Raw genomic sequence first — 20,904 nt, 5'->3', positions numbered from 1 at the left:
GGGCTCCCACAGCTCCTGCACCAAGATGCCGCAGAGCTGCCCCACAGGGTGCGGAGGGCATCCGGGCCTGTCTGCAGCGACAGCAACGTGCAGACCCCACCATCCCCTCTGCTGGAGCTGGAGAACAGGCAAACCACCCACAAACTCCCGGACTCCCGACCGTCTCGGGTCCCAACATCCGCCTGACAAAAGGCCTGGGAAGTGGCACCAGAAGCCGCTGGGCGGGAAGGGGATGGGACTGCCTGCTGTGCCTGGGCCTGTGCCCCCACATCCCACATGACAGCCTCCCCCGGCCTCCACTCTGCAAGGAAGTGACAGAAATTTGACAGAATCCAGAGGGCCTAGGAACCTTGGTCCTGCAGGACTGTGCAGCCCAAGGGGCGGCCCGCACTGCCCACCTAGTCCTGTATCCCTTCCGGGTTCTCCATTCCAGTTCCCTGGGCAGGGCTGCCTCCTGGCTCTCAGAGATTTTACAGCTGGCCGTGGATGTTAGACGGTGCTAACTGGTTGGGCACCGTGGTTCATGCCTGTAATCTCAACACTCTGGGAAGCCATGGTGACAGGATCACTTGAGCCCAGGAGTTCAAGGCCAGCCTGGGCAACACAGCAAGAGCTGGGCGTGGTGGTGTGCACCTGTGGTTCCAGCTGCTTGGGAGGCTGAGGTGGGACGATCGACTGGAGTCAGGGAAGTTGAGGCTGCAGTGAGCTGTGATTGTGCCACTGCGTTCCAGCCTGGGTGATGGAGCAAGACCCTGTCTCCAAAAAAAATAATAATAATAAAAGTTGGCTGGGGCCAGGCGTGGTGGCTCACGCCTGCAATCCTGGTACTTTGGGAGGCCGAGGCAGGTGGATCACCTGAGGTCAGGAGTTTGCAGCCAGCCTGGCCAACATAGTGAAACCCCATCTCTACTAAAAATACAAACATTAGCCTGGCGTGGTGACAGGCACCTGTAATCCCAGCTACTTGGGAGGCTGAGGCAGGAGAATCTCTTGAACCTGAGAGGTAGTGTTTGCAGTGAGCCGAGATCAAGCCACTGCATTCCAACCTGGGGGATAGAGTGAGCCTCTGTCTCCAAAAAATAAATAAAATAAAAATAAAAGGTGCTAAGTGCACACTCATGCTCATAGGTCCATCAGTGGGTGAACAGATACACAAAACATGGCTTATCCACACAGTATTTTATTCAGCCTTAAAAATGAGAAAAATGCTGACACTTGCTGCAAAACGAACAAAACCGGAGGACGCTCTGCTGAGTGAAATAAGCCAGACGCAGGCAAACCCAGCAGCCCTCCACTCGCACTGGTCCCCAGAGCAGCCACACTTCAAGTCGAGACACAAAGTGGAATGGGGCTGCCGGGGCTGGGAGAGAGCAACGGGGAGCTAGCGTTTAATGAGCACAGAGCTTCGGTTTGGGAAGATGAGAAAGTTCTGAAGGCGGAGGGTGGCAGTGGCTGCACAACAGAAATGTACCTAATGCCACAGAACCGTGCACTTAAAAATGGCTAAAATGGTGAATTTTATGTTATGTGGATGTAGGCAAGAGGAGGAGGAGAGAGAGAGGAATTCATTCACAATGCACGGACCCCATCTCTGAACTCAGCCGAAGGTAGTTTCCTGGGCGTGGCTTCCCGGTCTCCAGACAGCAACTGCCAGGCTTCTGGAAGCCCCTCCTCCCCCGAGACCCCCCAGCGGCGTCCAGCAGGGCCGTCCCCAAGCCTCTGTGGGGGTGATGCTCTGGGCTGTACCCATGGTGCCACAGGGCTAGGGCTGACCGAACCTGATGGTGCCACAGGGCTAGGGCTGACCGAACCTGATGGTGCCACAGGGCTAGGGCTGACGGAAACTGATGGTGCCACAGGGCTAGGGCTGACCGAAACTGATGGTGCCACAGGGCTAGGGCTGACTGAAACTGATGGTGCCACAGGGCTAGGGCTGACGGAAACTGATGGTGCCACAGGGCTAGGGCTGACTGAAACTGATGGTGCCACAGGGTTAGGTCTGACGGAAACTGATGGTGCCACAGGGCTAGGGCTGACGGAAACTGATGGTGCCACAGGGCTAGGGCTGACGGAAACTGGGGAGATTGTAGGGGAACATTTGTGCTCAAGTGCAAAATTCCACCTTGTCTTTCCACAGCACACCTGGGCTGTCTGACTCCATGGGGGCCCCACATCTTGGGAAAGCTGGGTGGACAGCTGATAGCAGGGCACATCGCTGTCATCTGAGACACTCAGGACCCCTGCCGGCAAAGGAACCCCAAAACCCAGCCTGGCTCTGCTGGCACACTCATTTCAACACTCCCAGCCTACGAGTCTGTTCCTGGGGTTCTCCTTTGACCTGGTTCCAACGTGTTACAGGTTTCCTCAAGAATTAGTTATAAAAAGTCTTTAACATGGTGTTCACTCTTAAAAAACAAAGGTGTTAAATAAAGCAACAGTCTTCTTTTTGAATAGTTTAATAGTTGCTATTTAAATAAGGCTTTGGCGTGCTTTTCCACATTTTTAGGTTTTTTTCTTTACGTGTACACCTTGCAAGATGTATCATTAACTCATGAAACCACCAGCTCGTCAGGCAATGAAAAGGGAGGTTGAAAAAACGCCAGAGGCCGGGCGCGGTGGCTCACGCCTGTAATCCCAGCACTTTGGGAGGCCGAGGCGGGCGGATCACGCGGTCAGGAGAACAAGGCCATCCTGACTAACACTGTGAAATCCCGTCTCTACTAAAAAATACAAAACAAAATTAGCCGGGCGTAATGGCGGCGCCTGTAGTCCCAGCTACATGGGAGGCTGAGGCAGGATGAAGCAGGAGAATGGCGTGAACACGGGAGGCGGAGCTTGCAGTGAGCAGAGATGGCGCCACTCACTCCAGCCTGGGCGACAGAGCGAGACTCCGTCTAAAAAAAAAAAAGAAAGAGAAAGGAGAGAGAGAGAGGGAGGGAGGGAGGGAGAGAGAGAGAAGAAGAAAGGGAAGGGAAGGAAAGGAAGGAAGGAAGGAAGGGAAGGAAGGAAGGGGGGAAGGGAAGGGAGGAAGGGAAGGAAGGAAAGGAAGGAAGGAAGGAAGGGAAGGAAGGAAGGGAGGAAGGGAAGGGAGGAAGGGGAGGAAGGGAAGGGAGGAAGCGAAGGAAGGGAAGGAAGGAAAGGAAGGGAAGGAAGGAAGGGAAGGAAGGAAGGGAGGAAGGGAAGGGAGGAAGGAAGGAAGCCAGAAAGGTGGGTCTGTGTGTTCTGGTGCATGGGGCCCACCCCCGAGGAAGGTGCCAACCGTCCCTGGAGAGCAGAATCACCAGGCCTGGGAAAGCCATGCGGGTTCGAGAGCCTGTGCCACGGCAATGCTGGGCAGGGCCCAAGGGGTGCCCAGGCATCTGCCCACTGAGAACACTGCTAGTGTGGAGGGATCCACAGGAGGAGAGAGCGGCGCCAGGGTCCCAGAGATGGGCCAGGGTCTCTAACCCGCCACCCACCCACGCCCTGGGAGTCTCTGTCAGGCTGCTGGGAGACGCAGTGACTCTGAAGTCGTGTCTCGAGGGTGGCTACCTGGGGAGGCTGAGCAGAGTCTGGAGACATTTCTGGCTGTTGTCTGACTGGGAGGAGGGAGGGTAGGTGCTGCTGGCAAGGGGTGGGTGGAGGCCAGGGATGCCTTTAAGCATCCTACAGCGCACAGGGCGGGTCCGCCAGAGACACAGCAAAGTGGGCTGGGGTTGGGGAGGCTGCAGCCTGGTGCCGGCCTCACATTGGCAGGCGGGCGCTGCAGGAGGCTTGCGGAGAGCATGGCGGCTGCAGGAGGCTTGGCGGGACCCACAGCAGCCACGGGAGGCTTGGCAGGACCCACGGCACTGTGGGAGGCTTGGCGGGACCACGCGGAACAGATCGTGGTGGGAATGAGGCTGCGCCTACTAACAATAACTCCACTCACCCTAACGGCCACACCAGCCTGTGAGGAAGACAGGGCCGAGCCCGCTGGCAGGTGGGGAAACTGAGGCCCAGAGAGCAGCGAGCCTGGTCTGGACCCAGGCCCACCCCACCCTCCGGCCAGCTGGTGTGGACTCTCCTTAAGGAGCTTCAGGGTCTACAGTGGTTTGCGTTCCTCTCTGCTCATGTGTCTGACATGGAGTGACCAAGTCCCACACACTGAGTCCCCTCTGTCCCGGGGCTGCTGGTGCCTGGGTCCTCGGAGAGGCTGTGGGGTTGGAAGCTAGAGGTCCTCGTGGGTGGAGCTCAGGTCCACCCTCTGGGCCTGTCCAAATACCAGGAAGGTGCACAGCCCCAGGCTGCTGATGATGGCCACAAGGTTGAACAGGCAGGTCCAGGAGCCCGTGGTCTCGATCAAGTAGCCGCCCAGACACACACCCACAACACCTGCCCAAGAGAGGCCCAGGCGGGCTGAGCATTCCCAGGCAGCCCAGGCCCCACGCCCACCCTAGGTCCCAGGGTAGTGCCGGGGAAGGGCTGGGGGTCTAGCGCCTGATAGAAGCCCCCATGGTTCCCAGGGCTGAATTCGGTGTCCCAGCTGTGGGTCAGGCTCAGACTTGGAGGGTGTTGGAGGAGCAGAGATCTCAAAGGCCATCCAGGAAATGGCCTGGTAATGAGTCCCCCTTGTCCCGCTGAAGGGGAAATGGGAACCACAGGCCGACCCAGGCGAGGCTGAGCTGAAGAAGGAGCCCCCACCATCCAAGGCACTCAGCAGGGCCAGGCTGTGTCCCGGGGACCCTGGGCTACCAGGATTGGAACGTATTTGTGAGTCAGGGCAGATGGCGACCCTTGAGCCACCTGCTGTCAGCAAAGTCCAGTGGAACCTGGAAGGCAGCCACATCCTCCTCTCCTGGGCCTGCTCTGGGGTCTGTGCCCTCCCCTGACACCGGGACCCCCTCTGAAGGGAAGCACACCCCCACCCTGCAGCACCTCGGTGGGCTCAAACCCCACAGACAGGCAAACTCCTGGGCACAGAGCCCCGCCCCTCACCTGCCAAGGCCCCAGCTGTGTTGGCCACACCTGTGAACAGGCCGGAGCGAGAGAGAATACGGACGGTCAGCGAAAGCCCTCTGGGATCTCCCAAGGCCCACCCACCCGGAGGCCCAGGGAGAGGCAAAGCTGGGGTGGGCAAGGTCCTCACCAAACAGAAAGCCGGCACAGGACGGGGCCAAGTCCTGGATGTTAACGGAAATGCCACTGCGGGGAGGAAAGAGGGTGGTGAGCGGCCCTGGCCACCACCGAGCTTGCGGCCCAGGGCTGTCAAGGGGGAAGCGGGGAAACAAGGTCTAGTGGAGCCACGGGAGGGGCTGGGAGACACTCAGGCCTGCTCCCTGGCCAAAACACTCCAGCCCTGCACACCACGCCAAGCCAAGCCCCAGCCGCCCGTCTTCATGGAGGACCTGGTGCAGGAAGCGTCTCCTGAGAGTAAAGCACTGTGGGGAAAGCACGTTCGCACCAATCACGCACACGTGCTGCTCACTGATGGGAAGCGCTGGTTCCTATTGAGTCTTCGATGCAGTAGCTGCCCAGCAGCTTGGGAAGGGGGTGAAGTGTGAGGAAGACACTCAGAGAGAGGCGGCAGAGACCCCTCTTCACATGCGCGGCCCTGGGGCATGCGGGCAGCATGGTGGCTCTGGTGGATGGAGCAGTCCGCCCTCACCTGTGGTTGAAGGTCTGGAGGCCGATGGAGGCTGATGCAAACACCACAGACTCACAGAAGCTGGAGGTGTGGCCCAGGCACAGAGCAAAGACGCTTGAGAGGCCAAGGCCCATGCCCTGCAGGAAAGCACCACTGTGACGGGCAGGCACCCGGCCTGCCTGCAGCTGGGCCCTCTCCTGACTCGGCCGCCCGACAGCTGCCCTGGGCACACTGCACAAGGGTCAGGTCAGCTGGGACCGAAAACTTCTCTCGGACCAGGACCCCTAGAGGAGATCTGGGAGGAGGCTCCCCAAGAATCAGCCCCGCTCCACGGAGAGGCCCTATTCGACATGGGCAAGCCCAGGCCTGGGCCCAGAGGGGCACAGGATGCTGACCCCAGCCTGCCCCCCAACAGCTGTCTAAACAGCCCCCTCTGGACCCCGGGGCTGGACACGTGGAGAGGCCTGGCATTTGCCTGGTCCCAGACATCAGGGTACTTGGGGACACAAGCCTGTGGTCCTGGGAGACCCTGAACAAAGCAGGGATATCCAGAAAGAATGACTGGAATGATTCTCCTACCTGCATGAACTTCCGCACTGTGATGGCTCTGTAACCTGCAGGGGAGGGACGGCCGTGTAACCTACAGGGGAGGGACGGCCGTGTAACCTGCAGGGGAGGGACGGCCGTGTAACCTGCAGGGGAGGGACGGCCGTGTAACCTGCAGGGGAGGGACGGCCGTGTAACCTGCAGGGGAGGGACGGCCGTGTAACCTGCAGGGGAGGGACGGCCGTGTAACCTGCAGGGGAGGGTCGGCCGTGTAACCTGCAGGGGAGGGACGGCTCTGTAACCTGCAGGGGAGGGTCGGCCGTGTAACCTGCAGGGGAGGGACGGCCGTGTAACCTGCAGCAGGGGAGGGACGGCCGTGTAACCTGCAGGGGAGGGACGGCCGTGGTGTAACCTGCAGGGGAGGGACGGCCGTGGTGTAACCTGCAGGGGGAGGGACGGCCGTGGTGTAACCTGCAGGGGAGGGACGGCTCTGTAACCTACAGGGGAGGGTCGGCTGTGTAACCTACAGGGGGAGGCCGAGGAAGGGGCTCCCATTAGGCCTTTCATGCTGACACCCCAGACAGCGCCCAGAGGGGTCCCATCCTGAACAGCTGCAGAGGGGCAGCAGGGGAGGAGGAGGCTTAGGGCTCAAGACAGCTATCCTGTGCTGTGGGCAAAAACGTGTGCACACACGTGTGTGTGGCACAGCTATGAGGCAGCGCCTGTGCCCTTGGAAGCTTCCCAAGGCGGGGGTCTGGGCAGAAACACAGAACAGTCACACAGCAGTTACAGAGGTGGAAACAGGCGAGTGGCCCCACTTCCTCTGCTGCTCCAGATTTTCTAACTTTTCCACAACGCGTGTGTATTCCTTTTGCAATTAGGAAAAACACGAATGTTCTAGGAATAGGCATACGTGTGTGGAGAGAGCATGTGGGCACGCGTGTGCACCTGCCTGCACCTGTCTGTGAGGACACTGCGCTAGGGGAAGAAACACGCAGCCCACTTGGGGCTCATCCCAGCGTGGGTCTGGAGCACATGGAACAAAGACAGAAGCTCTTCCAAAGGTTCAAGGATGTTTGCAACCTCTGGCCCCACCAGGTGCCTTCCCAGAGGGTCAGGGGCTGCATCTGGCCCCCAGGGGCGAGCTCCACGGTCACCGTGAGACCAGACCCTCTCACCACAGTCTAACCCCACCCTTTAAGGAGGAGGCCGAGCCTAGAAAGAAGTGCCCCTCTGTCCCAGCTCTCCATGTGTTGAAGCTGCACCCCCAGGAGAAGAGCATCTTGCCCCTTGAAAGTGAGGCGAATCAGGGTGTGGCCCCCGGCCCCGGTCCCCGCCCCAGGGCTCACCCTGATTGATGAGATGATCAGAGAGAAACCCGCTGAATAGACTGGCAGGAATCGCCACCAACCAAGGCACCACGTTGAAGATCCAACCCTGCAGGGGGGAGTGTGGCCTCAGAGGGGGCCAGGGCTAGCACCCGGCCATCTGGAAGAGGATACTCAGGCTGGACAGCCCCCACATGCCCGCTGCCCAGGAAAGTTCTCCGCAGGGCCAGCCCTGCTCCTGGGAATGTGCAGCTCTGGAGTCGACCACCACCCGGGGGGGCAGCAAGACAACCTCAGAGAAGGAACCGTACTGACCGCAGGTGACCCCTCTGTCCACATCCCGGGTCCTGCACCGGCCTCCTCGGGCCCTGAAGTCGGGCTCTGCAGGCCAGCAGGTCACCGGTGAGGGCTGGGAGGGCTGCAGCCACAGCCGGAAGGCACCGAGCGCCCACATCGTTTCCAGCCTCAAACACAGAAACCTGCCCCGAGCGTGGACTGGGTCCTCTCCAGAGGAAAAGCCTGGCGGTGCCAGGACCCTCGGAGCCCAGGAGGAGCCGAGGGTTCCACCATCTGCAGGCCAAGGACCCGCGGTGCCTGGTGCAGCTCAAGCCTCGTGCCTTCTGGGCGCTCCTTCACCCTGTAGGAGCCCCCCACTCACCTTGGCGTCGGGGAAGGTCTCCTTGAAGAAGGTGGGCAGCCAGGAGATGAGGACGAAGAAGGAGCAGGCTGCAGAGAGCTGGGAGATGACGGCTGCCCTGCGGGGCCCAACGGTGGACCATGACTCTGGTGCTGCGCAAGCTGGCCGGGCCTGTGGGACCCACCCTGAGAGACCTCCCCTGGGGGCTAGAGTCCCACCTCTCTGAGCCCTAGGCCCTGCTGGCTTGGGGGCTGTCAGATCCAGCCAGGTTCACACCCCCATGGTCACCAGCCCTGCCACTGCTCCAAGGGGCGGCACAGGTCCCAGCTCACCAGACAGCAGGCTTCCGGAAGAGCCGTCTCCAGGGGACTCTGTTGTGCCTGGACACCGGCAGGCCTTGGGCCAGGACTCCCAAGGCCAGGACGAGATCTGAGGGAGCAATGGTTTCAAAGTGATGGCTATCAGGGCGGGAGGTGCCATCTATTTCCAAAGGATTGGGTATTGGGGGTGGTTCCAGAGGGTCAGCAGCCCTCGTCCACACCTCAGGCTGCACACGGGCGCCGGCCTCCCGCTCACCCCTCAGGCTGCACACGGGCGCCGGCCTCCCGCTCACCCCTCAGGCTGCACACGGGCGCTGGCCTCCCGTGGCCTTCCCTACCAGGCACCTAACCGCGCTCTGAACGACCCTCCCCACAGCCTCCTCCAGAGCCCCCTCCTGGCCACCCAAAGACTCGGCTGCTCCTGCACCCTGCCTTGACCTGGCCAGCAGGTCTCCCTGGGTGTCTGCCTTAGCCCTAGATGGAACCTTCTAGACCGAATTAGGTGGCAGAGCCGCTGACAGCTCAGCACCTGAGCACTCTGCCTCACTGGTGGATTCTTTGAGAGGTCAAGGCCGCTGTCTCCGGGCTCCTGCTCCAGGCTGCTCAGTGGCTGCCACCAAGGGAGGAGGCACTGGGCAGCCGTGGGTGCCCGGAACTAGCCCGCCCGGCCTGCGTTACCTTTTCCACTCAGCAGGTACCTGTACACGTACCACACCCAAAGCAAGGTGAGGCCGCCGGAGAAATAGAAGACGCTCTGCCAGCCATACCATTCCAGGAGCAGGGAGCCCACTGCCCCGGTCAGCAGCGTCCTGCAAAGACAGGGGGAGCGTGGCCAGGCCCCTCAGCGGCACCCCTCGGGCGAGGAGGGGCCTCTCAGAAACCCCACCTTGGTGCAGGCTGAGCCCCTGGAAAAGGGTGTTTTCATGGCCTTCAGAGCGGCAGCTCAGAGCCCCCATCCCGGCCTGTTTGGTTAAGGACTCCGGACACTCGGGGCCAGTGGGGCCAGTCGGGCGGCTGCTGTGGAACTCATGTTGTTTTTCACATCTTGCTTCTAGGCCTTCACATTGGCCTACAATTTGTCATGTGGATCCTTTTCAACTAAAAACGGCACCGAGGAGGAGACGGTGATGAGACTATACTACAGTGAAACTCCACACGGATTTTGTGCTTCAAACCTCATTGAGGATAAAATTCACAAAGATTTCTAGATGCAAAAATACCACGACGGCCAAATCCAACAGCCCCCATCCCCTGTCCCCATGATCTCATTGTCCCAAATAGCTCCTCAGAGGCTCCTTCTGGGTGCAACCTGGCTGGTAGCCCAGCCCCCATCTGCCGCAGAGACCCCTCCGCTGGCACCTGCGGGAACAGTTAATATCTTGGCAAAAGGAGGAAGAGAGAGACCCAAAGCCGGGCCTGGCATCCAGATGGGGCCTCTTTCCTCCCGCTGAGCCTCTGTGGGGTGGACACAGCTCCTGCGGCAGCAGGGCTTGGCCTTGGGCGCCAGGGCGGGCTGGGGTAGCACTCTTCCTGCCCCTTCCAGTCCACGCTTGACCCTCTCTCTGTTCCCCACCTGCGTGCAGAAAAACCGCAGGACACCCAAAGAAACCAGGTTTTGGAGAAGTGAGGATTCATTCTTTTAGTAGAAGTATATCCCCTCTGGTTTATCTGAAATTCACGTTCCTCTGGGCAGTCTGTTTTTATTTCATGAATCTGGTCACCCTGGGCCTGCCTGGGGCTGCTCCTGGCCCCACCTACAGGGGCCACCTCCGCACTCTGAACCTCAGCAACAGTAACATGAGGGCCCGAGCCCAGCGATTGGGAAGCCCCTGTCAGCTCCTGCACTTATCCACCCTGCTACAACCATTGGGAAGGTCTCCCACCCCAGGCCTGGCCTTGATCCAGGTTGCCAGCATCGCTAGAGGGTCTGGAGCTGCCCAAGGAGTGGGCACTGGGAAGGAGGACCGATGGGCACAGGGTTACTGCCTTGTGGATGAGGACAAGCCGCCCTCCAGCCAGCTGATAGCCCACCCAGGGCTCACAGACTCTCCTGTGCTCCAGGGCTCACAGACTCTCCTGTCGGGGGTGGGGGCCGGCAGAGGGTGGGGATGGCATCTGGCTTCGTTAGCACAGATGAAAGAAAATGAGAGGATATGGCCACTCCCCCAACCCCTGTCCCCAAGTCCCAGCCTCATCACCTGCCAGCCACTCCAGAAAGGCAGAAATACGCACAAAGCAAGCGAGGTGCCCGGGGCTGGCACCTGCAGAGCACAGCCTTGGGCTACAGAGCCCAAAAGGCGCCTGCCGGACCCACCTCACCCATGGTGGCCCTGCAGGCCCATGTGGCCCATCCGACACCCAGACCAGGGGCCACTTGGCAAGGGGCTCATCTGGTGGCCTCTCCTGGGCCCTGTCTGAGGCCAGGACTTACCCAAACTGGGAGCCGGCGCCCACGGTGCTGTAGGTGAAGGCTCGCTCACTGTCCCGCACCTTCTGCGACAGCAGGCTGGTCAGGGCGGGGAAGTAAACCCCTGCAACGAGTGGAGGGAGAGTCTCTCGGGGTCCAGCCAGGGAGGCTCATCCCGGCCCATCTGCTCAGGTTTGGGCTGTGATTCCAGAGGACGTCCACCTGTCCCTCTCGCTCACCTCGCCCACCCAAGGGACCAGCAGGGCAGGGTTTTTTGTGCCACTGAGGAAACAGACTCCTTTTGGGCGAGGCTCGCTCAGGGTCGTGCCACCCGCATAGCTGCGGGAAACACCCCTACTTTGAAGCCAGCCCTCCCACCCCACGCACACGCACACGCACATGTGCACACTCTCACCGCCGGCCTCCAGCTGTGCTCTACAGAGTCCTGGCACCAACACACACACACGCGGCATGTGCACACGCACCTGCACACGCACGGGTCCACCAGCACACCACTTCTCGGCAGTGCTGCACGGTGCTCACACTGACGCAGATACACGCATACGCACGAAGATACACACCTGCATGCACAGAAACCTGCCGCACGCGTGCACAGACACATACTTCCCCCACGAAACCTGCCTTTCCCTGTTGTATTAACTGAGCTTCCTCCCGGGATTTCTTTTGGACCAAGTGTTCTCGGCCGCTTTAGAAGTTTGGAAACCACCTTACCACCCCATGCGGCCCCACAGCCAGAGGGCCCTGAGCCTGGCCCTGTGAGGGGAGGCACCACGGAGCCACCGTGACAACAGAAGCTTGTCCCCCAAACCCATGGGCCCTGTCTACAAGGCACTGATGCTACCCTGCAGGAGGGCATCGTCAAACAGACGGCCACACACAGGAAGCGCCTGCCTGGCTAGTGCCTGTAACTTCTAATCACAGAGCGCTCACTCACAGGCTCATGGCTCAGAGGCAGGGCCCATCCCTCACTCCCTCAAGGGAGGCTGGGGGCCGCCTGGCAGGGCTCCATGGGGTTTCCTCCAGAAGTCCGATACCCCACAGCAAGAGCCACAAGTCTTGGGACACCCGGCGTCTCTACTCTGCCCGAGGACAGTGTGCACAAACACGGCAAAGCCAGCCGCAGGTGGTGCCCATGGTTACCATGCGGCCGCCATTGCTGCCCCCCAGACCCCCAGAGTAGGCTTGTGGGCACAGGATGACATCTGACATTGAGACGTGCCAGACTTTGAAGTTTTCTAGAAAACGGAATGTGCCACAGGTGCCAAATCATCATAGCATAACAAGCTGACCCCCGCAGAGGAAGCGCAGCTGGAGCCAGCAGCGAGCCCACAGGGTCTGGCTGCCTGCTGGGTCCTCAGAGCTGCCCACGAGGACAGCTGCCTGCCCCAGGGCCGAGGGTCTTCTCAGTGACACCTAGGAGGCATTGGTCAGCCCAGTCTGAGGCAGTGCCACTGTTTTCTTCACAGCTTCAGCCTTGGGACCCTCCTCCCTCACCCCAAAGACCCTCCAGTAAACAAAGATGAGGGCCCCCACCCCCCGACAGGCCTGTCCTCCCCTCCAGGTGGTTGCGATTCGTTCGTTCCTCCCCTCCTCCTCCAGCTCCTGCAGTGGGACCTGGGCAGTGCCTGGGGAGGTGGTGATGCTGGAGGGTCTGGCTCTGGGATGGGGTCTCACAGTAAACACACAATCCTAAGTCCTCAGTCGCACTCACTGCACCCTCTTCTGAAGGTGGGCCATGCACAGGGCCCGGTGGGCACTGGTGGTAGGGCCCTTGTTCTCATGTGAGACCCTGTGACCATGACAGTGGCCTCTCTCCTGGGCAGACCCCCTTCCTCTGTTACAGAGAGAGTCCCAGGCAGCACCTTCCAGGCGTCACCTTGGGGAGTGAGGGTGTGGAGAGGGAGGAGAAAGAGATCTGGGAGTGAACTCCCCAAAGTCTCTGGACTTGGGGGAGAGGTAGGGCAGAGGTTCTAGGGGAGCCATGGCCAGGGATCTGAACCTGAGGCCGGCTCAGGAAGGTAGGGGGAGTCCTCAGTGGGGAGTCTGGATGGCCCAGGACACTGGGGGAGGAGTAGCCCGGCCGGGAACTGCCAATGGATGGGGCAGCCAGGCAGGCTGGGGTGGGGCAGGCAGGCCCCTGCAGGCTGGAGGCCTAGCTGTTTCTCCAGGGGACCTCAGACAAGTAGGGGCCCCCAAAGCCCCCTTGGCCCCTCACTCATCTTGTTCTCCTGACAATTAAGGCGCTCCAAGGCCCTAGTATTGGAGGCATCATCGGCATACATGTGACCAAAATTCACAAAACCCAGAGTCCCACAGCAGGTCCCTTGCAGCTGGAATCCACCACTGAACTAAGGTGTTTGGTAACAAAATTCAGGCGCAGGAGCAAGTTCACTACGCAGGTGTCCCCTGTGACCCTGTGTGTCACTGCAGAGTGTGCACTTACAGAAGGCACATGCATGGCCACACATACACCTGCATACGGGCACGCTCACGCACGTACACACGCATATGGGCATGCACACTACCTGCACACACACGTGCACACTCACACGTGTGCATGCACACATATGTACACACAAGCACAAGCACACACATACGTGCATACTGCTTGCACACACGTGTCTGCAGGGACATATGCACTTGCACACGCACACACACTGGTGTACGCATGCACGCAGGCATACCCATACACACACACTTGTACACCACCTGCATGCACGCGTGCACCTGCACACACATCCGTGCACACTCCCCTTGTCTCCCCACCTGGTGCCAGAGAGCGTGAGGGAAGCGCCTGAGTGCCCCTTACCTTGGAGCAAGCCCATGAGGATGCGTGAGAAGGTCATGAAGGCCAGGTGGGCACTGCTCAGCTGAGCGAGCAGCGGGGTGACGGCTGTGATGGAGCCCCAGGCAGAGGCTGACAGCAGGATGACCTTCTCACCCCCAATCCTGGAGGGGAGACAGAAGGCGGTGAGGATGTGGCTGCGCAGGACCAAGGAGCACCACCCTGACTCAGGGCTGCCCTCGAGTGGGTGCTCGGAGATGGGCCTGGCTTATCTGCCTCTACAGGGCCTGCTCATGACCCCAGAGCTGCCTCGTGAGGAGACCAGGTACTCCAGGGGAGCCGCCTGCCTCCTCTGCGGCCTTGCCACGCCTGGCCTCTCCCCTCCCAGCTCCCATCTTCCCCTGGGTGTGTCTTCTGCCCAAATGTATCCACCAAGCTCCTTCCCCAGGAGTTGCATCCTCTGTGTGCAGCAGCACAGCCTCTGGAGGCCCCAGGGGAGCAGCCCCCACCAGCCTGGAGACGGGGAAGGGGCAGTTACCGGTCCCCGAGGTGGCCGCCCACAGCACAGCCAGCCCACTGGCCTCTGGAGGCCCCAGGGGAGCAGCCCCCACCAGCCTGGAGACGGGGAAGGGGCAGTTACCGGTCCCCGAGGTGGCCGCCCACAGCACAGCCAGCCCACTGGCCTCTGGAGGCCCCAGGGGAGCAGCCCCCACCAGCCTGGAGACGGGGAAGGGGCAGTTACCGGTCCCCGAGGTGGCCGCCCACAACCTGCGTCAGGCAGTAGCCCCAGAAGAAGCTGCTGAGTACGATGCCGGCCTCCTTCTTATTCCAGCCGAAGTCCTGGCTCATGGAGACAGTGCAGATGGGCATGCTGGAGCGGGCGCAGTAGAGCAGGCACGTGCCCAGCAGCAGCGTCCCTGTCCATGCCTGGCACTCGGGCCTGAGGGAGAGGAGATGGTCAGGCCCTGGGGAGGCCCCACAGCCCTGCTGCTTCGAGTTCATCACTCAGAGACCTCCCCCAGAGCTGGGGGATGTGGGACTGAATGGAGACAGCTTCGATGGAAGGCAACTTGGCAAGCATTCAAACGCCTAATCACACCTGTCTGCTGACCCCTGGGAGGACACAGGCAGCCAGAAATGAGGCACAGTGACGGCTGGGAGCAGCCGAGTGGCCAGCACTCAGGCAGGTCACAGCAACAACTCATCCCCACAAAAGGTGCCTGGGCTGGGCTCCGCTTATTCCCCACGATGGGCGACCAGGCCACCAGGCCCCCAAAGCCAAGGACCAGTAGTACGTGGTGCCACATTCTCAAGCCTCCCTCGGCCCAGGCAAGCACCAGACAGGCACCAGGCAGGAATGATGGCTGAGAGCCCACTGACTGTAGGGGTGGGGTGTGGTGGGTAAGGGGCCCCCAGAGCGGCAGGGCTGAGGCAGCACAGGAGGTCTTCACTGAGAACCTCAAGGCAGGTGGGGCTGGGTGGCCAGGAGAGGACACAGTGCCAGGGGGATGGTTGGCCCCTTGAAGGAAGCTGGGCAGGGGTGAGGCCTTCCCAGCCAGGGCCTCTGAATTCTGCACATGGCTCCTGGCTCCTGTGCAAATGAGGCTCCTTGGCTGCTGTTGTCCCTGATTAAAGAGAGTTATAGGGAAGCTCCATCCCTGGGTCCTGTGGCTGAGCCAAAGGCACCCGTTGGGGGTGAGCTGGGAGGCTGCTGGGGTGTGCAGGTGTGTGAGGAGAGGTGCACAGGCTGCAGGGCCATGGGGGTCAGCAGGACTCAGAGCAGCACACAGGGCTGGACGTGGACAGTCCGCTAGATACGCAGACTTCTCTCTGTGCCCTGAGATGGATGGGGGCACTGAGTGGGGCCCCAGATGGGGAGAGGGTTTGGAACTTGCTGAGTCAGATGCTGGAGAGAGGGGTTGGGCAGGGTCAGCACTGGATCAGCAGCGACTCTCACAGAGGAGGGAAGGGCCTGGGAGGCAGGATTCCCCCATCCCTGCCTCGAGCGGGGGGAGGGGAATTAGAGGATTTCCCACTGGCCACTTCCGATTTTTGTGAAGCAGGTGAGGATGGCCCCCTGAGAGTACAGGCTGTCAGGAGGGCAACAAGGACAAACAGCCACTGTGAGGTAGGGGTAGGGGCCAGGTCCTGATGGCACGCTGGGTGCTGGTCACCCCTGGGAGGCCGGGTCTGCACAGTGGGGAGGGGAAGCTGATGCCAGGGTCCAGCCAGGGCTCCAAGCCTGGGGCCTGAGTCCTGGCCAGCGAACCAAAGGGGTTCGAGGTATTAGTGCTGGGAGTCTTGATGAAGGGCAGGACTGAGGACCAGCAGGCCAAAGAGAGGAGAAGGTCAAGGGTGAGGGCCAGGGTGCCATATGGACAGCCCCTGTGGACTTCAAAGTCACCCAAGAGAATGGCAGGAGTCAGCCGAGGAGGCGTAGCCAGGAGCCAAGAGCCAGCATAGCCAGGGATAGGGGGACATCCAGGAGGAGGAGGCCGCATGGGCCTCAAAGAGAACAGGGCAGAGGGTGACCAGCAGACGAGTCGGACACTGGAGAGTCTCACCCCACCCTTCCCAAAAGGTCCGGTCTGCCCGTGCGGGCAGCCGGCTGCACTCGGGGGTGTGCTCCCAAGAACCTGCCAGAGTGGACGAGGGTGTGCCGTGGACGGAGGGGCAGGTATCTGGCCTTCCTGGTGCTCTCTGGAAGTCTGTGCCTGGACGCTTCCCACAGCAGAAAAGACCACCAAGTCAGGCATTTGGCGGTCTTGACCATGAGCTTGACCTTGACCATGCCTGAGGTCAGAGCCAGGCCGGCCAGCTCACACTCCCAGTCCCGGTGAGGGAGGCCCAGTGAGATCTTAGAGGCAAGAACAGCTCGCTCCAACACCTCCCGCTCTGCCAGAGGCTGTCCTGCTCCAGCCCCTCCCCACATCAGGGCCAACAATTAACCCCTGAAGTCTGGAGAAGGTCATGTGGGAGGAAGTGCTGTCTGTCCTGGAACTTGGCTGTGAGTGTGGTTTTGCCAGCATCATTTGCAGCCAGCTTCCACTCTGGGGACAACTGGCTTGCCCCATATCTGGCTGTGGCCTGGGTCTGGGGACCAGGTCTGCTCCCTGGGTTACCACAGAAGGACACAGTCCTCGCTGCCAGCCCGCCTAACCCAGCACGGCCCTGGCCTCCACGCCCTGCCCTGGCATGGTTGATACCCGCAGCCCTGTTATTTATCTGGCCCCAGGCTCTCTGTAAACAGTTTTCATTGACTTAACGCAGGAGGCTTGCAGAAGGGACATGGGGGCCCCCCCACTAACTTTCCACTAAAAGTCACACAGTCCAAAGGTGCCTTTAAAAAGGAGCTTTAGGGACAGGTACGGTGGCTTATGCCTGTAATCCCAGCACTTTGGGAGGCGAAGGTGGGCAGATCACTCGAGCCCCAGAGTTCAAGACCAGCCTGGGAAACATAGGGAGGTCCCCGGCTCCACAAAAAGAAAAACACAACTTTAAAAATTAGCCAGGGCTGGGCATGGTGGCTCACATCTGTAATCCCAGCACTTGGGGAGGCTGAGGGAGGGTGGATCACAAGGTCAGGAGTTCAAGACCAGCCTGGCCCACATGGTGAAACTCCGTCTCTACTAAAAATACAAAAATTAGCCAGGCGTGGTGGCAGGTGCCTGTAATCCCAGCTACTCCAGAGGCTGAGGCAGGAGAATCACTTGAACCTGGGAGGCAGAGGTTGCAGTGAGCCGAGATCAAACCACTGAACTTCAGCCTGGGCGATAGAGTGAGACTCCATCTAGTGAGACTCCATCTCAAAAAAACAAAAACAAAAAAACGAAACAAAACAAACAAAAAAACAATTAGCTGAGTGGCTGAGTGTGGTGGTGTGCACCTGTGGCCCAGCTGGGAGGCTGAAGTAGGAGGATCACATGAGCCCAGGAGGTCAAGGTTGCAGTGAGCCAAGACTGCACCATTGCACTCCAGCCTGGGTAACAGAGATTCCGTCTTGAAAAAAAAAAGTGGCGGGGGGGGGGGAAGGAGAGGGACCTGTGTCCAGGTGGTACCTGCCCCGCACTGTCTGGCTGTCAGCTAGAAATGGCAGAAAGCTCAGTGGCACTGATTCTCACCCCCATCGAGGCCAGCACAGTGCTGAGAACACAGAGCCACTCCCTGGCCTCCTTGGAAGGAGGAAGTCAAGAACAGCCCTTCCAGGCAGGCAATCTGCCCTATGCTGCAGGCGGCAGCCACAGCCCCTTCTCTGAGCTGGGCAGGTGGTGCTGGCCAGGGGGGCACAAGGGCACCCTCCACAGCCGCTGGGAAGACAAGGATGTCAGGCTGGAGAGGTTGACCCATACAGTCAGCTGCCTGAGGGCTCACTAGGACCTCAAGCCAGGAATCCTCCGTCCTGCTGAGGGCGCGGGAGGCGGGGGGTGCCAAGAACCGGAAAGCTTTGGGCAGCCTGAGCAGCTTCCTCCCACCACTCTGCACTCCCTGAGCCCAGCAGGCTGCTTCCTGTGAACTTTCTAGAGCAAATCGCCCCTGTGCAGAAGCAGCATCCACGGCTGAGCAAACAGGTGGTCACATGGCCCCTGATTCAGAAAAGGGAACTGTGCCGGGGCCAGGCCAAGAGAGCAGCAAGCTGGAGAGGACACTCGAGTGTGGGTGCCACCTCTCCAGCTCTGTTCTCGCCTGGCCCAGCCTCCGTGATGTGGCTGCAGGAGGGAGGGCTCTTGCCCCCGCAGAGGGCTAGGAAAAGGCGTGGGCGTGGCAGCCTTGACCCACAGGCCCCTCCAGAATCCTTGGCGCTACCCAGTAAGGGCCTGCAAAGGAAGTTGCCAGAGCTGTGGCAAGGGCTCTTTTTGAAACATCGAGCCCGGGAGGGACGCAGTGAAGGCGGAGCCACTCAAACCACCAGTGAGGAGGCCCCGAAGCCCCGGGGAGCTGGCCCTGCCTGGCAGGCCTGGATGAACGTGGGTGGGGGAAGAGGAAGAGAGCAAGGGGCAGGCCCGCCCCTCTAACTGGCGCCTGGCAGGGAGACTCTCGGGCTGTGATCTGGGCTGCCAGCTTTTCCCACGCAGCCAGCGCTCCCTTCATCTGGGTGCCAATGTCCGATGGTGGCACTGCCCCTTTGGGCCTTCCTGCAACTCTTCCCAGCACTTCCAGGGTCCTCAGCCCTCATAGAGCTGGGAACTGGTGAGGCCAGAAGGTGCCACTACCTTGCCGTGGTCAGGGTAGGTACTCTGGGGACTCAGTGCGGGAGTCTGCTCTGGAACCCACAGGGCCTGAGTCTAGGCCCAGGGTCCAGCCACTTGAGGGCTCAGCCCAAGACCCAGAGCAAGGGGGTTCAGCAGTGTGGGGGCTGCTCTCAGGAGCCCTGGCAGAGGCCCTCCCCAGCTGGCCAACGGCCCGCGGTCACCATCTCACCCGGTTTCTGAGGCATCACCTGCCCAGGGAGCCTCCTACCGGCAGCAGTGCTGGTGGCCAGGCAACCTGCCCAGGCCCTGCTTCTCCCCACCACCAAATGCTCTGAGCGCTGAAGCCAGCGGGGAGCTCGTCCCCAGCACACAGCTGGCACATGGTGGCAGGACCCCCCGTCCAGCTGCAGGCTCCAGCTCGTGCCCCATACCCAGCCTCCTGACTGTCTTGGCACCTGCCTGTCGGGGTCATGCACACACAGGGTGGGCCCATCTGGCGGGGGCTATGCCTCCTGACCATCCAGGACAATGCCCCTGGCCTGGGGAACACAGACCTGCCTGGAAGAGCCCCAGGAACACTGGCTGCCATAGGGCACTTGCCAGGTCCGGTCCTGGAATCTGATGGCAGGGAGGAAGGACAGGGCACTCACCTCCTTCCACCTCCCAAAAGGAATACAGGAAGCCCCAAAGCCAGAGGAGCCTGCACAGCTCAGCGCTCCCTGCCTAGCATAGTCCCACCCAGCAGCATCTCAGCTCCCTCCCCACAGCCCCACCCCGACTGCTCCCCCCCCCCCCACTCCCCCGCTCCCCTCACCCCCGCCACACCTGGACCACTGGCTGTCCCCGGCCCTGTCCCTCCGGGCCTCATCTGGGGTTGGCTGCATCGGGCTTGGGGTGCTCAGACGGCGTGGGCACAGCTGTGTCCTGGGGCTGCCTCCCAGCCCGGGCCGACCCACCAGGGCAGCACCGCCCAAGTCCACGTGTCAGTCCCAGCGGCGCTTCCGTCTGGTTCTCCCAGGACTTGTCGCCCCCAGACGGCCACCAGGGCGGGCAGGCGGGGCAGGGCGGGGCATACCACTCTGGCGCCCGCCCCACCCTGCTGACGTCCCTCCCTGCTGCCCCATAGGAGCGGGGCCGACGGTCGCCCTGGCTGGTCTGACGCACCCTGGCTCAGCCCCAGCTGAAGTTAGTGTCGGAGCAGGGGGGGTTCCCAGCAGCAGGCCGCTCAGACTGGGGCTTCAGAGAAAGGCCCTGGTGGTGAGTCTGGTCCCAGAGGTGCCAGCCCATCCTTTGGACACCACAGGGAGCCATGGAGCCGTCTGTCCTCTGTCTATAAAATAGGGGGTGATGGCAGTCCCTACCTCACCGATCAAAGTCTTTTTTTTTTGGTTTTTTTTTTGAGATGGAGTCTTGTTCTGTGGCCCAGGCTGGAGTGCGGTGGTGCGATCCTGGCTCACTGCAAGCTCCGCCTCCCGGGTTCACGCCATTCTCCTGCCTCAGCCTCCTGAGTAGCGCCGCCACCAGGCCCGGCTAATTTTTCTGTATTTTTAGTAGAGACGGGGTTTCACCGTGTTAGCCAGGATGGTCTCGATCTCCTGACCTCGTGATCGCCCGCCTCGGCCTCCCAAAGTGCTGGGATTACAGGTGTGAGCCACCACGCCCAGCCAGGAATAAAGTCTTAACCAAGTGTAAAGAGAGTAAAAGTCCAGGGTGACTGACTTTTAAAATGGATCTCTCGGGGCAGGGATGGGTCCACTCCTGAGCTCTTGGACCAAGCCTGGGAGAGCTGGGCAAATCCAGCGCTGGCCAGTGTCTTCAAGCAGATGCCTGTGAGGTTGTCATTGGCCCCTGGGATCCTGGACAAAAGGTGCCCTGAGCACCTATCACAGGCCAGGCTCTGGGCTCAGGCGCAGGGGTGATGGGGTGATCACAGGCCAGGCTCTGGGCTCAGGCGCAGGGGTGATGGGGTGGGGCCCCCACTCTGCATGCTCCTGCTGCCCTGCCGAGGACGAAGCCGGCAGGGGAAGGCCTCGACCCTGTAGCCTTTCCCCAGGAGGCGGCAGGGC

At 60.9% G+C, this 20,904-nt stretch overlaps 1 protein-coding gene across 2 annotated transcripts; it reads right to left on the bottom strand.

The window, feature by feature from the left end:
• Positions 1-2,443: 2,443 nt before the first annotated feature.
• On the bottom strand, positions 2,444-20,008 carry SLC17A9 (solute carrier family 17 member 9). Of its 2 annotated transcripts, none has more exons than XM_028828696.2 (13): positions 19,664-20,008; positions 14,392-14,589; positions 13,674-13,813; positions 10,868-10,967; positions 9,115-9,245; positions 8,449-8,545; positions 8,138-8,234; positions 7,501-7,588; positions 6,185-6,219; positions 5,627-5,742; positions 5,108-5,163; positions 4,957-4,986; positions 2,444-4,353 (listed from the first exon to the last, which is right to left on the bottom strand). In XM_028828696.2, exons 1-13 carry the CDS (start codon positions 19,720-19,722, stop codon positions 4,190-4,192), a joined length of 1,311 nt encoding a protein of 436 aa, XP_028684529.1. In that variant the 5' UTR covers positions 19,723-20,008; the 3' UTR covers positions 2,444-4,189. The 2 variants fall into 2 exon arrangements, with proteins under 2 accessions (XP_028684529.1, XP_028684530.2); XM_028828697.2 differs by having other exon boundaries at positions 6,185-6,245; positions 19,664-19,995.
• Positions 20,009-20,904: the final 896 nt, after the last annotated feature.

This window comes from Macaca mulatta, chromosome 10 (genome assembly GCF_049350105.2).
Source record: "Macaca mulatta isolate MMU2019108-1 chromosome 10, T2T-MMU8v2.0, whole genome shotgun sequence".
NCBI classification, from domain to species: Eukaryota; Metazoa; Chordata; class Mammalia; order Primates; family Cercopithecidae; genus Macaca; species Macaca mulatta.
This window is presented reverse-complemented; position numbering and strand designations above follow the sequence as displayed.

Bases quoted from the DNA above. Each gene is read 5' to 3' on its own strand.
- SLC17A9 (XM_028828696.2), bottom strand. From the start codon at position 19,722: ATGCAGCCAACCCCAGATGAGGCCCGGAGGGACAGGGCCGGGGACAGC. The intron at 9,246-10,867 runs GTAAGTCCTGGC...CTGTCTTTGCAG, and splicing joins GGCGCCGGCTCCCAGTTTGG to GACGCTGCTGACCGGGGCAG. The intron at 5,743-6,184 runs GTAGGAGAATCA...GCTTTCCTGCAG, and splicing joins CAGTGCGGAAGTTCATGCAG to GGCATGGGCCTTGGCCTCTC.